The sequence below is a fragment of the Cantharellus anzutake genome (genome assembly GCF_015039405.1).
Source record: "Cantharellus anzutake strain C23 chromosome Unknown EI90scaffold_9, whole genome shotgun sequence".
Lineage (NCBI taxonomy): Eukaryota > Fungi > Basidiomycota > Agaricomycetes > Cantharellales > Hydnaceae > Cantharellus > Cantharellus anzutake.
The window spans coordinates 1,246,866-1,261,903 of NW_024066959.1; the positions used below are offsets into that span (position 1 = coordinate 1,246,866).

The 15,038-nt window shown below is 49.6% G+C and overlaps 5 protein-coding genes across 5 annotated transcripts; 3 read left to right on the forward strand and 2 right to left on the reverse strand.

Annotated features, from left to right (window-relative positions):
* Positions 1-1,146: 1,146 nt before the first annotated feature.
* EI90DRAFT_3043568 (uncharacterized protein) lies at positions 1,147-2,277 on the forward strand. The gene is made up of 3 exons (XM_039059261.1): positions 1,147-1,549; positions 1,609-2,066; positions 2,149-2,277. The coding sequence occupies exons 1-2, from the start codon at positions 1,303-1,305 to the stop codon at positions 1,812-1,814; spliced, it is 453 nt and encodes a 150-aa protein (XP_038920081.1). The 5' UTR covers positions 1,147-1,302; the 3' UTR covers positions 1,815-2,066; positions 2,149-2,277.
* A 127-nt stretch (positions 2,278-2,404) lies between these two features.
* EI90DRAFT_3043573 (phosphatase activator) lies at positions 2,405-3,918 on the reverse strand. The gene is made up of 4 exons (XM_039059262.1): positions 3,542-3,918; positions 2,818-3,411; positions 2,628-2,747; positions 2,405-2,574 (listed from the first exon to the last, which is right to left on the reverse strand). The coding sequence occupies exons 1-4, from the start codon at positions 3,776-3,778 to the stop codon at positions 2,569-2,571; spliced, it is 957 nt and encodes a 318-aa protein (XP_038920082.1). The 5' UTR covers positions 3,779-3,918; the 3' UTR covers positions 2,405-2,568.
* A 1,218-nt stretch (positions 3,919-5,136) lies between these two features.
* EI90DRAFT_2671152 (uncharacterized protein) lies at positions 5,137-8,152 on the forward strand. The gene is made up of 5 exons (XM_039053440.1): positions 5,137-6,092; positions 6,192-6,597; positions 6,668-6,688; positions 6,747-7,417; positions 7,477-8,152. The coding sequence occupies exons 1-5, from the start codon at positions 5,440-5,442 to the stop codon at positions 7,832-7,834; spliced, it is 2,109 nt and encodes a 702-aa protein (XP_038920083.1). The 5' UTR covers positions 5,137-5,439; the 3' UTR covers positions 7,835-8,152.
* Positions 8,153-9,586: 1,434 nt separating this feature from the next.
* On the reverse strand, positions 9,587-12,117 carry EI90DRAFT_3144554 (Alpha/Beta hydrolase protein; the record flags this gene model as incomplete). The annotated part of the gene is made up of 8 exons (XM_039065159.1): positions 9,587-9,793; positions 9,915-10,023; positions 10,129-10,416; positions 10,502-11,330; positions 11,351-11,554; positions 11,587-11,717; positions 11,777-11,937; positions 12,052-12,117. The coding sequence occupies 8 exons, from the start codon at positions 12,115-12,117 to the stop codon at positions 9,587-9,589; spliced, it is 1,995 nt and encodes a 664-aa protein (XP_038920084.1).
* Positions 12,118-12,912: 795 nt separating this feature from the next.
* EI90DRAFT_3119053 (uncharacterized protein) lies at positions 12,913-14,566 on the forward strand (the record flags this gene model as incomplete). Its single annotated transcript, XM_039063173.1, has 7 exons — positions 12,913-12,998; positions 13,061-13,139; positions 13,212-13,479; positions 13,559-13,617; positions 13,750-13,984; positions 14,130-14,407; positions 14,459-14,566. 7 exons carry the CDS (start codon positions 12,913-12,915, stop codon positions 14,564-14,566), a joined length of 1,113 nt encoding a protein of 370 aa, XP_038920085.1.
* Between the last annotated feature and the right edge of the window lie 472 nt (positions 14,567-15,038).

Consider the following 15,038-nt stretch of genomic DNA (forward strand, 5'->3'; position numbering starts at 1 on the left):
CGCGGTCAGGCAACATAATTAAGGTTCGTGAAGACAGAACGGTACGGAATATGACAAATAAGGACGCCGTCACATCATATCCCACGTCAGCCCGCAAAAAGAAAGCGAATCTTGGACATGGTGGTCCTGAATGAACACAGTGTTGCCGGTGTGAGATTAAATCCCTGTGTAAATGCGGCCTCACTCTCATGGGGTGAACGGGCCGTATCCGGGGATTGACAAACGAGGAGGGCAAATTCGATTCGAATGGTTTACGATGCAACACATGACTGATATCCGTGAGATTCGAGAAAATGAGAACTGTAGGAAGACGACAGATAACCCTCTTCGAACTGTGGATAGGAAAGTGGAACAAGCAGGATGAGCAGTAGAGAAGGATGACTGGTGCCTGAAAGTGCGGTCACTTGCAGTATAGGAAGGAGTGGGTCCTGTTTTTTTTTGTTTCGCATGTCAGCGTGGCTGGTCCACAGAATCCAAATGCAAGTGTCGCCCACACACGAAGCGAGGCAGAACTGCCTTGGGGAAATGGGGTCCCTCGTCATACGTGAGGGGATCCAAAGATGGTGTAAACCGAAACGTTATCGAAGCTTCCCGAAGCTTCTAGCGCCTCCATGTTAACTGCCATTTGTCTCGATTAGTCGATGCTAAGAGTCACATCACATGATGTTACAACAACCAACGTCCCAAACTTATGGCGCACGGACGGTTCTAGGGTATATACATAACTCATAGCACAGTGATCTTTTGTCCCCCATCTCTTGTGCTCGGGTTCGAGATCATCGCAGTGACGTTTCTACTGAGCGTGATCTTTTTGCTGGTTGCAAATTATAAATCCTAAGCGTTGCTTCGCTTCGGCGTTGCACAATTTTTGAAACCTTAAAGACTACTCTAAGAGTGGACTTTATTTCTCCAGTTTTTCTCGTTTGTACTTTATGTAATTACTCCTAAACCTGACTTATAATGTGCGTCGTATATTGTGGTCGGATGCCTGCCACGTGCGATGCGTGTCGACTCACAACCATCTACTGTAACTGATGCTTGAACTCCTCAAGGGTGCGACCCTGATAAAACAAGGGGCAGAAGCTGTACGTTTGTGCTGTCGACCAGCTTGCTTAGTGGTCACAAGTAATGTGAAGTGTTGTTAACATCCCTTTTGTGCATGATCGTTCTTGTTCTTGTTCTCGGTTGACAGAAAATCTTCTGTGGACCTCTTCATCCCACTCTCTCGCCCGACGTACCTTCCGCCAATGTCATATACAAGTATCGCTTCCCAAAACCTACCGCCACTCCACTCTCGACTCTATGCTGACTCGAGGACGAGTATCGGCAGAGGCACGCACTCTTGGACGGTGCCTACGAGCCGGAGTTTCTGTCCCAGGGGTGCGCATGGTAGATGAGTCGGCTGGATTGATTGCACTTGAGGAAATACATGGGAAGACTGTCCGGGAGGTACTGGGAGGGAATGGTGAGGGTGATCTCGATGAAGATGAGAGCGAAAACCAGTCGCTGGGGAACATAGATGTACAGAACCAATTTGGAGTCACAATAGGTGAGTTGGTGAACTTGACGATTTTACGTTTGGCTGGATCGTAGTCTTATTTTTGTCAGAGGAAGTGATGTTCCTCATAGGCCAACAACTTGCTAAGATGCATACAGCCAGCATAATCCATGGCGATCTTACCACTTCAAACATGATTCTACGACGTCGCGAGTTTTCTTCGACATCGTCCACATCCATCAATTTGTGGAAAGAATTCCCCGCCGAAATCGTCAGTGGGCCCTATCCCTGTTACTGCACTCCTTCCTTCACTTAGAACCCACTCGTGGGGCATATTACCGTTAGGTTCTTATCGATTTCGGTCTCACTTCGACATCCGCAATTCCCGAAGATAAGGCGGTGGACCTCTATGTTCTCGAACGCGCCTTCTCTTCAACGCACCCTTCTCCGGACGAAGGATCCGATCCAACCAATCCCAATGCTCATCCGCTCTTTGAGATGATATTGGAATCATACGGAAAAGCAAGCGGCACCGCTTGGGATGGAATTCGTCGGAGATTAGATGAAGGTAATTGTCCCCGCCGTGTACTGCCTTTTTTGCTTGACTATTCTTCTGGCAACGGAAAAACTGAAAGAGATATTTCGCACAGTCCGGTTACGGGGCGAAAGAGAAGTATGGTCGGATAAGCCTAGAACAATTCTATGCCACGGGTCCAAATTCCACGTAGTAATGGCACTTGTACCATACCCCTGGAACTGCAGGAACCTCTTCCTTCGACGAAAAGGTGGTTCTGTGTTCCATTCAGCAGAACTTCAGCGTTCAATCATCGGCGCTGAAACAATCTAAATATGTATTTTGAAGGCGCAGATTACGATTATAACTCCATGTATCTGTGTCCATCATGAGACGCTAGACCGAAGAAAAAGGGAAAAGCAGAAAGAAACACAAGTGAGTGGTAGGGTATCCAAGGAATGCAAACGACACATAAGTTTAAAATGAATGAATGTGCGTCGCACTGTTCGTACGGTCGTGAGTGGTCGTGAGAAGAAAATATATCAAGAAGGGGTGCTCATATCTAAGACATCTTTTGTTAGTAGGATGAAAGACGGGAGGAATGCAATGATATACCAAGCTGAGCTCCAAAGTCCACACTCTCCGTGCCCACAGCTTGACCGTACAGGTCTCCGGATTAAGACCACCACCCTTCACAGGGACATCAACTTCAACGCCATCCCACCAACATTTGCGCTGAAATGACCCAGGTGTGGGTAAGTTTAGAAAGTTCATTGGGCGTTTAATTAACAAGCATTGGACTCACCGCTGGTTTTCTCCAGAACAGCAAAAGCTTTTGGGCAGTACCCATCTGGTGTGAGTCCACACTGACTTCACCGTTGTCGGTGTGTATAATGCCCGTCTTGAGTAAAACGAGTGCAATGCTCGATATGCAGCACCTGTTGGGCTCAATTGCTCGATAGCCCCATTCATCCTCCCGATCAAATCCGCTCATACACAACATGTCGATTAGATGCTGTTCGGCGACGTTATTCTCCTTGTTCACGTTCCGCTGAAGTGCGGTGAAGATGCTTCGCTTCTCGAGTAGCTTGAGGCCGCACTGGACTTTGAGCGCGAGGTGTTCGTCATTCGCCAGTCCTTTCTCATTAGTGAAATTCGTCTGCGAGCCAGATGGGGGGATGGCGAAATATTCAAGCTCTTCTCGGAGAACAATGATGGCTTGTTTGGTGAGAATAGGGTTGCGGCTTCCGGTGAATTCGGTTGGATTGGGGTTTGAAGGGTCGACAAGGGCAGATTGGGCGGTGAAGGGTGCAGCAGTTGTAGATTCAGGTGTGCCATAAAAGTCATCCCGCGCGCGGTGGAAAAAGTGGATGATGAACGTGAAGCAGTTGGGATCAAACTAATAGAGAAGCGACACGTATGGCCAAAAGGAATAGGGGTTGTTTTCAACATAAAGAGAGGGAAAATCAGAGATCCATTTCAAATGAATGCGTGGAGGTGGGGGTGCTCAGGAGAGATTTCGGACATACATCAACAACGTATTGGTACTCCTCTTCATCACCTTCCATGCGACTCAGGACCAGCCCGTTTGGGAAAAGACATAGGAGTACACTTTCGGGGAGATTCATCAGCGTGTCCCGATCAACCCTGAATCGCTGCCCTCGCAAATCTAGATTGACGGTCGAGAGCAATTCAGGATTAAAGCCATGCTGAGGATTTTGCGGAGAGACAGATGTAATGATTGAGGACGAGTCAACAGTAGCCATTTTTAACAATTATGGGACGTGGAGTAGATGGAGAAGAGCAAGGGCAGAAAGACGTGTGTAGATGCGTTTGACGCAAGGCGCTTTCTCTCGGTCGCAACGTGCTGACGAAGCGATGAAGACGGCAACAGCCGGATAACTCGAATGGGAAGTGTCGACAGCGCATCGCCACCCTCGACGTGTCGGCGCTTTAGACCTGGAGTCCAGCCAGCACTAGCTTGTCTTTCCATCCCTTGTGCTCTTGCTCGGCCCGAGACGACCGCCAGCGTGGGCTGGCCATGCACAAATATGGGTTGTGACGAAGACATCAGGCAAGGCCCCATTTCCTGACTGTCAAATCGGGGGGGGGGATTTGATTGTTCAGGCAACCCTCTCAGGAAGGAATTGCTCGGTGCCGGGTCCGTGGTTCTGGTCTGAAGCGTCTGTCACATTTGTTTTTTGGCCTTCACGAGAGGGCGAAGATAACGGGAGCAGCGCCCCCTCCAAGTTTGATTTCAGTCACCTGCATCGATCCTTTCTGTTGGCGCGGGAACAGCGGGAAACTCAGGGACACGGCTGGCGGCACCGCCAATGTCAGTTGCCGGGCACATCAACGGCGAGGACGGAGAAGCCCCGTGATGGGTCGGTGACATTCCGTCTCAAAAATCATGTCCGTTGATGCGCCACAGATGAGATGGTACAGGCCCTATTCTTATGATCTTCCCATGAGATTCGGTGACTTGGTTTGGAAGGCTTTGGCGCTTCCTCCATTTTTCCTGCGGTTGAGTCTCTGGCTTCTGCCGTCTCCCGTAATATTGCTGTTTCTAGCATCAATATTGGGCAATAAATTTGGTCCCTTGGAGTCACGTAATTAATGCGGGCCGATCGGCAAGATCGCTCGCTAAACCTGTGCGACAAGTAATTTGGACAGTTTTCATTGCAGAGACCAGAAAACCGGTAAACTGGAATTTACGTTGATTTACTTAGGAGCTTTACTTACATAATGATGCAAGTGGGAAACTCGTTCCAGGCAACAGAACGACCTAGCTTGGTTTTTGTCATGAATATCTTTGTGCTGGTAGATGGGTTGTATAAATGTAAGAATTAAAGTCGAGGATATCTCCGTCCCGGGACCCGAGTTATAGGGGACGAGAGGGAATACGAGTCAAGATTTCCTGGGACTCTTACTGTGTTCACAGCTGTTGTTCCTCCAACTCAGTCACAATAAGTAAGTAAGCAATAATCCAATGAAGCTTCCCTTGATGGGGCGCGCTGGCGTCGCACAATTTAAAATCAAAGACGCAACATCATGCTGCCATATTTGGTAAATTATACCCTGTCAGGATATTCAATTGGACAGTTTTTCATTTCAATTGAAATCAGAATGTATTAACCCTACAATTAGATTGCAATGCTGGGAAAGAAACAACAAACCCAAACAAACTAAAAAAGAATGCTCCCCTCAGCGCTTACCGCTATAAGCAATGCGTAGTTACCAACTTCACGTTTTTCAGTTTCGAACAAATCACTATTTATTGCCCGCTGCTCCGCCCCTTCCACTCCTCCACACCCCCCCAGCTCGTCCTGTTGACTCGTCACATCAGCTGAGCAGGCGCCGACCCCTCGACCTTGGGAAACCGCCGACTTGAATGCCGCTGGCATACTAAGAACCGGCTTAACCCCAGATGGTACAGGGAGCCGCCTTTCCTCAGCCTTCTGGTCCGAGTCCGGCCAGCCCGAGATCCAACGGTCGAACCAACACGCCTTCTTCGGCCGTCCCAACGGACGCGAGCGGTGCTGAAGCGTCTGCGACCAAGTCGAACGCAAGTCGAAGAAGCAGACTTTCAAGGCTTATTATGCCTTCTTCCGCTACAACACCCTTACCTGCCCCACGCTCCCCTCGTCATCCCCACTCTGATCGCGAACAGACACCAGAAAATACCGACGCGTCCACAACTCTCATTGACGCATACACATCTCCAGGTGGTGGAAGGAGCACCCCGACTACTCCCACGCGCTCACCGACTATGGGAACGTTGCGTAGCCTCAAAGCGTCGTTCCGGACGCGATCTCGAACTCCCCCTCGGTCTCGAGATCGGAAGGTCAGCTTCGTGTCGGGCGACGAACTGCCGCCACCAGTGCCACCAATCCCCCCATTACCATCCTCTTCTGCAGCATCTTCATCGAAGCGAACTGTAAAGCCACCATCTGCACCAGAGTATACTGAAGTCGATAATGACTTTGAGCCTGCACCTCCTCCATTCTCAGGTCGTAGACCTCGTGCACACGTACCTGGCATTCCGTATCCCTATGCTTTGAGTCGTGAGGTACAAGATTTGTACGTGCTGTGTTTGCCTGTCTTTACGCTCACTGAAATTTTACTGATCCTGCTTCTTATATCATTCTGTTCGATTCATTGTCGATCGATATCTCATAGCGATGATTACGATCATCATTCGTTTACAAATACCATCCGATCTGTTTCACTGATTAAACATGCCTCACCTCCAACGCGTGTTTTGGACATTGGGTGCGGTACCGGCGCGTGGGTCTTCTCCGCGTCCAACGAATGGCCTAATGCCCGCTTTGTGGGAATTGATATCGCACGCACTTTTCCCGATATGAGTGCTCTCGCGGAACTTTTGGGTGAGGAGAATACCGGGCGGAATAGTAAAAGATCGAGCTTCTCTTCAGGCAGACGGTGGAGCAGGGAGTGGAAAGGGAAAGGAACGGCCAAATCTACGGCCAAGTATGATAGGATTCAGTTTGTGGAGGCTGATTTTTTGCAGGGATTGCCTTTTCGTGATGAGGAGTTCGATTATATCCATGTCAAGAGCATCGCGGTGAGTGATTGCCAGACAAGTACCATTATGGCGCTGAGGGTCTTCTTACTTACCTGATTCTTTTCCGTAGGGCGGTGTACCTGAGCACAAGGTTCGTACTGAGAAACTTTGGAGCTAAGCGATACCATCTAATTGTGGAAACTTCATAGTGGCCATTCATATTTTCTGAGATTACTCGCGTTTTGCGGCCATCAGGTATCCTCGAAATGGTGGAATCGAACCTCACTTTCCCTCTTCCTCATTCCCACACTCTTCTCGCACGAACCTACGAAGACGCGTTTGACGCGCGACACATTGCACTCGAACCCCTTTCTCTCATTCCCGGAACCCTCAGCATGTACCTTTACGGTTTGCGAGTGATCGAGTTCGATGACACCAGTGGTATGCCGTGGTGTGCTGTGGACCGAACTCCTTTGACGCGGACGAGGCCTCGAGCGAGAAGCGATGCGCTCCCGCCTTTATCAATCAAGCAAGCTATGTCATCACCATCATCGCCCTTGTCACCACCACGGCCAGTAGCACTCGTTCCAGCAACTGCTGAGAATACGTTGCTCGCTCCCCCTCCATTCTCACAGTCCCCCAGCGCTTTGAGCGGCCACTATGACATTCCCCGAGTGTCTAGCTCAACGTACAAATCTGACAGATCTGAAAGATCTGAGAGGTCTGAAAAATCCTCACCCACTCTCGACCCGAGAATGGTTATGCATCAAATGTACCTTCTTACCCATGTGCGCGCTGCTGGACCAGCGCTACGGGACTATTGGGTCAGCAAAGGTGGTGACCGCGATGCCTTCGATGAGATGTGGTGGGATTTCGAAGCGTAAGCAGTTCTCTTCAATATGCCGCAGGGCCAAACTCTCATTCTGGTTCTTTTCGTAGCGATCTTCTCTCCCGACATCAAAACATGAACGTTACTCGAACGATGTCGGCATTCCCTTCTACATATAGCGATCCACCTCCCCCACCTGATTCCGCACAGGCTCTGTCTTCAGAGTCCCATCGACGGAAAAAGAAGACGCCGCCTCATCCCCTCCTCCTTGAACCCCCCATCAAGCGCATCACAAAAGCTTTCATTGCGCGTAAAGCTGCCTTTCCCTTTGTTCCTGTTGCCCCTTCTCCCTCCCAACCCCCACAATCCCCAACGCACCTTCAGCGTCCCCGAACTCCCAGCACATTGGCTTCTACTTCGTCGGGGAACATACAATATCGAACTTCTCGTTTCGTCCATAGACCGTAGGACACCCACGCGTCAGTCACTGCCCTTTGAAACCCCACTATCCGACCAAAATTTACTTTGTGTTGATTTCTTTGCACGACTTGCTTTATCTTCGTATTATATAATACCCCCTCTCTCATCGTTCACTCTAGCGCTCACATAGAACAATTTCTTCTATGCCAAAGTATTCGTTCACACTGCATCACCCCGCACATTTATCATGTTCATACCATTCCATTGTCCATTCGGATTCCTGTGTTACTAAACCAGCTTCCACTCCACCCCATCAGCATAGCTGTTCATTTCATACCACTTCTTTTGCACCACACCCCAGCTAGTATATTCTTTCACTGTTATCTTCTCACTTCACGCTTAATTCGGCTGCTTCTCCCCTCCCCGCTGCTCGCTAGAACTGATGTTTTCATATTATCCCCAAAAGTGTCATATTTCCCCCTCCTTTCCTTTCCCCTCTAATCTCCATCCCCTATTTCCGTTTCGTCTTCTGGTCCTTTTCCTCCCCAGAAGCTCATGGTAACGTCCATACATGGGATTCTATGAGAACAACATTGTCCCTATCAGCCTCCGCTGCATATCCCTTCAGCCCTGCTTAACCTGCCCAGCTCTTTTGCCCATTGGCGCGCTTCTTACCCTTAAAAATGTTGCGTAGACCCTTCCATTTATGCATAACATTCAGACATGCGTATCGTCGACCACCGCTTCTTAGTTTGATTCAATGCCGACATACTCTATTCATTATGAACGAAGCAGGGACTCCAGCAACGTCACAAACGGGCGATGATTTGAATTCGAACACTTTGAGAGAAGCTAATTGCAAATAAGTATCATCAACTCAACAAGCAGATGAGGTGTACATGGACTGTGCGCATACATGAACGACGTCACTGATGAAGGTTCTTGATTTGCTTGAGGAAGCATAAAACCAGCGGCCGACTGCGGGGTGCCAGATCGGGAATGGCACTATCGAGAAACAACACCGATCATCCGTTTGATATAGAACCCACCACTCCGGCCTTACATAATGGCGAGGAGTTTGTGGTGTGTGTGTGTGTGAGCTCTGGATATTTAACGTGCACGTGCAGGCTGCCGAATGAGGCCAAGGCACGGATCAAAAAAAAAATTATGTACAAGAGGGAAGTAAAACATATGATGCGTGGTTCGGAGCGCTAGGTACTCGTACACCGTTTCCGGGGGAGTATACATTTGGATTTGTTGGCAACGGATGCGGCCGAGCCTTGTGGCCAGACGCGTAAGCGTGCTCTGATGCGTTGGAGAACGCGGCGAAACGGTTAGTGAAACGGTCCTGGGAATGTGGCCAGACGACTCTTCGTGCTCTTGTCTTTGGAGACCGCGCTTCGGTAACGCAGCGGGGCAATAACGTTAGGCGGAGCGCGTGTATGCGAACACTCAGTGCTCGTAAGAGAAGGGAGATAGACTTGTGGTCCCATAGAAAAGTGGAGTTGATGCGGCGGGTTCGTGTAAGGCAACGCGATCCATCGCCGGAGAACCAGCACCACACACTGGCCTAGCACGCGGGGCCGGGGTGTGTCCAACATGCGCCGCCGCAGCGCGACCGAGAATTTGATCGGCTTCGGCGCCAGGAGACCGTTGAATTTGCACCGCCCATGCTTGTCATATATACGAGGAAAACAGTACACATTCATCGCGTACCGCGCTTATCCTAACTGAAACTTTCTCCCTTCGTCGCTAACCCCTAAGGCACAGTTTATCACTATGTATACTGAAGTGCCATATTCATTCCCCGTTGCCGAGCCCAAACACTTCCTCGTACCACGCAAGCTCGGTCTCATACGCGACACGTATATTTTCGGCTTTTCTCCATCCGTGCCCCTCGCCTTCAAATAGTACATACTTGTATTTTCCGCCGTTCGCTTTGATCTTTTCAATAATGAGTTCTGCTTGGTTAGGGGGAACAACAGCGTCGACGCTTCCTTGGAAGATCTGTTACACAAGGTTATGAAACAGGAGTGTGAAGTGTCAGCGGAAAGGGTCCGAAGATAATCATTGAGATTAAGCGTAACGTTAGGAAGAAGCAGGGTATAGAAACAAGTTTATGACATACAAGAAGAGGAGCTTTTATGTTTTCTGCGTGATAGACGGGACTGCGCCGTCTGCAGACGTCCTTCTTCTCCTCAGGCGTCTCTGCACCTAGCAGACCGAACAAGTATCCACTTCGTTGCATGAGCCACGGATTTCGGGAACCCAGTTAAAACGGTGTGAGTCCGATCCGACAATATTGAAGAGGCAGTAAGCACGAGTAGGTGGGATTTACTGACCTTTCAAACTTGTGTGTATCCTCTGCCAGCGCTCCCAAGTCCGAGATCCCATAGGAGGAGGTGCCCGCACTGAATACATCTGGCTCCCTAACCAGGGCCGCAAGTACGGTGTACCCACCAGAAGACCCACCACGAATGGCCACACGGTTAGGATCGATCAGTCCTCTGGCACCTAAAAGCCTGACAGCAGAGACCGAGTCCGCGACATCAACGATGCCCCAATTCCCGTTGAGGCGCGAGCGGTACTCGCGACCGTAGCCTGATGAGCCCCGATAGTTGACGCTAACACTGGATTGTACATAAACCCACGAATCGAATCAGATCGCAGAGAGTAAGAAATAAAGCCGGAGAAAATCAGAGGGCCGTGACTCACTATGCCCATCCACGGGACGTAAAGAACTGTGCCAATCCATTTAGACCCGGGGCAACACGACTTGTTGGTCCACCGTGGATATTCACCACGGCCGGAGGCAACTCGCCCTTGGGTGCTGAATATCTTGGGTTTTTGGGTGGCGTAAACAGGACGTGCAGAGGCCCATCACCCTCCTTCCCTTCCTCCGGCGGGAAGGCAAGAGGGAGCCCAACAGATATTAGCCCAGAAGGAAAGTGGTCAAACAACGTGGACGACCGCTTGAGGATAGTGAACGAAGCGCTAGGCGGGGATGCTTTTGTGTCCAGCCTAACTTTCACAATTTGCTCATCCGTGGTATGTCCTGTACCGATGAAGACTGCTTCGGTGGAGCTCAGAGCCTTCAAGCGGGAGATGCCCACGTAATCTGACGAAACGGGCGTCGATATGCCGGTTGGAACATCAATTAGTGTTAGTACGGATACAGATTCCACGATAGGGGCCGCGAGGATGGTAGTTGGATCGAGAACGGCGTAGCGTGACTCTCCGAGAAGCCAGGCGGGTTCAGAGAATTCGTCCGATTGAGCCTTGGTCAGGACCTCTTTGACAGAACCAGTCAAGGCATCAAACATGTAAGGATTATAATAACCAGTGATATCTGAGAGGAAAAAAAGTGTTCGAGCATCAGCCCATTGGGGTTGGGAGACTGACAAGTCCTTGTCACTCGTAATAGCTCTAGGGGGCTCAGAGAACTCGACGCCTTCGTCCGAAAAGGACAGAGAACCGAAAAAAATTCGAGACGCCTCCCATGGCATAGACGGAAGGCCCCAGCTTATGAATGCCAGTTTCAGCCCTCGGGACTAACAGCGGGACTCGAGTAGAAATCCGCGCCGGAGGCGAGTGTCGTGACGGTTTGGGCCTTAGTATTGATGGCAACGAGGGCGTTTACCACCTCTGAGAAGTGAGAGCCTTTCGTGTGATCCTCGAGGACTGAAATGAGAATATGTGATTGTGTTGGATGGACTACTGAGTCTCCAAAGCGCTTCTTGTCATTCTCTTTGGATAACATAAGTGACACTCAATCCACTCCAACCCTTGAAAGGACGAACCAGGAGTAACAGGAACAGGCAGTTCGTTAGGCCGCGTGGTGTCGATCCGATAAATGCGACCAGTTTTGAAGTCTGAGAAGTACAGCAAATTATTTCTGACGGCCACTGCCGCTCCTCCATACTCGTGTACTCTACCCAAATAAGGACAAATCAATGCTGTCACGGTAGGTAAATTGGGCCTGATTCTTACCTAGTACGAGCATTCCATCCCCCGGAAGGGATCACATCCCGAAAATGATCTACACCATCAGAAGTTACAGGAACAACACGTCCTTCTTCAGCCGGGCGAGACTCGGCCCAGTATATGCGGGATGTGACAGGGTCGACATGGGTTTCTGTAAACTTAATTGTCTGTCCAGGTTCAAGACAAACATAGTTATGGAGTGAGGCCCAAATGCCCGATAGCACATGCCGGTGATTGAATTGAAGTTGGCGAAGCTCAATTTGAGGCTAGATACCACGCACTTTTTCTGTTAGAAGGGTGGCTGAGATGGGGGATTTCCACTTTCCGTAGGATGCAGTGGTAGTCATGATGTTTGATGCTGGGTCAAGAAGAAGTGGCTGGCAAAGGCCGCGCGCGATCGATTGAGTGATCTGGGCCCTCGTGACTGCGGTGTCTCACACAAATGGTGCGACTCCCTCGACAGCGTCTGGTGCATAGCGTTGGGCTTAAGCCCCTTGGCTACTATTGTGATGTTTGGGCGATTTCGACCAAGTACTTTGGTCCCGCAAGCCTCAGCGAGTCAGCGCCGGAAACCTCCGAAACTAGTTAATATCATGCTGATCGGAATAACGCCTAATGCGAAATAGTCCTGGGACAACCAATGCAGGGACGAATAAGGGATTTCCATCCCCAGAGTGCGGTGCATGGAGGGAGGCGGCCTCGGCGATGAAGCAAATGAGCGGTTTGAAATAGGGGGATGAGTGTAGAAGGGGTTATGAATACAATGAACATCGGACATGATGAACATAGTTAAAAGCCAAGGTTAAGCCTCTATCAAATATTACGAAGTCATAGAGGCTGGAGCCCAGGTTGAGCCCAGAAATTGGGACCTGCAACAAGGATGTTTCCTTTGAATCCCTTGATCTTGATGAGCTCGCAGATCGCCGCCGTTGATGGCACTTTCATATATGTATTAAACCCATCTCGGTGGCTGTACTCTCTGCGCCATCAAGTAAATTTCTATTTTTGGCTGTATGATTCAATCAGTTCATCGGACCTGGATTGCATCCGGGCGATAATATATTCACGTCCATCCCTCTCAGGTCAAACGCTTCCCCCTTCCTCAACCGACCGCAGCTTTGACCACAACAAGAGCAGTACACATGGCATCCACCGTCCAGGGAGTTGATATTCCCAACATTAACAACATGTTGGGAGTCATTCTCGTTTGTCTCATCATCGCCGCTTAGTAAGTCCATGCCGAGGTTACTCATCAGACAATCATGAAAATTGAGTGGCCTCTCTGAACAGTTTGTTTGGCATGTCCTCGTCACAGGCGTATATCTATTACGATCGCTTCCCCAAAGACCCGTGGTCGTACAAGCTCCTTGTAGGTGTTCAAGCTCCGGGGGCACGACTGCCTTTTTGTCTCGTAGCCCGCTTACTGACTCTGTCCTTCCAGGTTGGAGTGGCATGGGCAATTGATACCCTTCACACGGCGCTCATCTCTCATACTGTTTATTATTACACCGTCACCCACTTTGGTGATTACAGCTCTCTCACAACAACGCCAGCCTGGACCTTCAACGTCGAGGTTGGGCTGGTCCCTTTGTTGGCCTTGATTGTGCAGTTGTACTTTGCCCATAGGAGCTGGAGTATTGACAGGAAGAGTTGGCCACTTGCTCTTGCTATCAGCGCTCTAGCCTTTATCCAGTTCGGATTCGGTGTTGGTGAGTGGAAAAGCTACGGTTACGGAGGATAGCCTATTCCCACCGGAAGATGCTGATAAGACACGTCTGTGACTTCTAGCCGAGGTTGCAGTGTCGTTTGCAAAAGTCAAGTCTTTCAATGGCCTTTGGAACTATAGCGTAAGGGTTCCTCCGCTATTATTGACGGATCATCAAACTGATCTCTCTGTTTCTATACCAATCCTGGATATCCTTTGATGCTGACCGCTTCCATCAATCCCTATTTTCGAATATGCGTTCTAACCTTTCCAGTGGTTGATTATAGTCTGGCTGTCTGTTGGTGCCGTTGCCGACCTCCTTGTTACCTGCTCCCTTCTATACAGCTTCTACAAGAACAAAACAGCCTTCGCTGATGACGACGGATGGGTGACCAAGATTCTTATGTATGGTCTTCACACGGGAGCATTTACGACATTCACAACGATTCTGAACATGATCTTCGTGGCGGCTTGGACACACACTCTTGTGTATGCCGGTTTGACGTACAGTAAGTTCGGTTCTGTCCGTGGCATGGGCTCTTCCGTTCTACTTTGTGGACTTGTGGCCGGGAACCACATCACCATCATTATCCCCCTTTTTCAATCAGTTTTTGAGTATTGCGCACCCGTTTCTGATATTCCCTTCCCATCTAGTCCTTGGCAAACTGTATACCAACACGATGTTTTATGTTCTGAACCGCCGTCCAGTTTCCGACCCTCGATATGCATCTAAATCTGGCGGTACTTCTTCTGGCTCCAGGGCCAAGAGTGGTCATAATATCAGCAGCATTATGCCCACGTTCGCTCCAAATCGTGGACAAAACACTTCAACCGCTCCGAGAGTTCAACCCAAAGATCCTTATGCTCCAGATGCAGAGGTGGATGTGCTTGAGAGCGGCAAGGCACCTAGTTTGACAGAACGAGATGAGGCCGTGAGTACCTTTCAAGCTATTCCCCGTCTTCATTCACCCATGCCCCATTAGTTGGATATTCACATCGATAAGCGCTCTGAAGCGAGCTACATTGCTCGTGATAAGGAACCCAGCACGAACGGCAATGAGTCTGTTACCCATGAGGTTCCCTATCAGTAGACCAACAATCTTCTGTAACCCCCATTGTGCCCCACTATCAGGTCTGAGAGGTGGATAAAGTACGACAATCGTGCCAACTGTTCCCGTACACTTTTCGTTCTCGCTCAAAAGCCGACGCTTCACTCCTGGTCATGTAGTCTTCTCTTCCCGTTTTCTGTACTGCCCTTCGGCCTCGTTATTCCTTCATTATTGTACTCTGGCGCCATTTGCTGTTGCTCAAATTTGAATTGCGTATCAAATTGTTCATCGTACAGGACTAATTGTCACACCGCTGTAATTGCGATTCCCGCTACTCTGTAGCGGGTCTTGTAAAAATTTTGGTCCCACTTTGATGGCAAGGTTCTCCATTATTGCCGATTCCCCAAAACCCAGGTTCTTAAATAATATAACATAATATAATGGTGCGCAAGTCACGTTACAGCTTCAATGACGAAGAAATTCGGTCAGCTCGGGAGTTAAACGCAAATCGGTT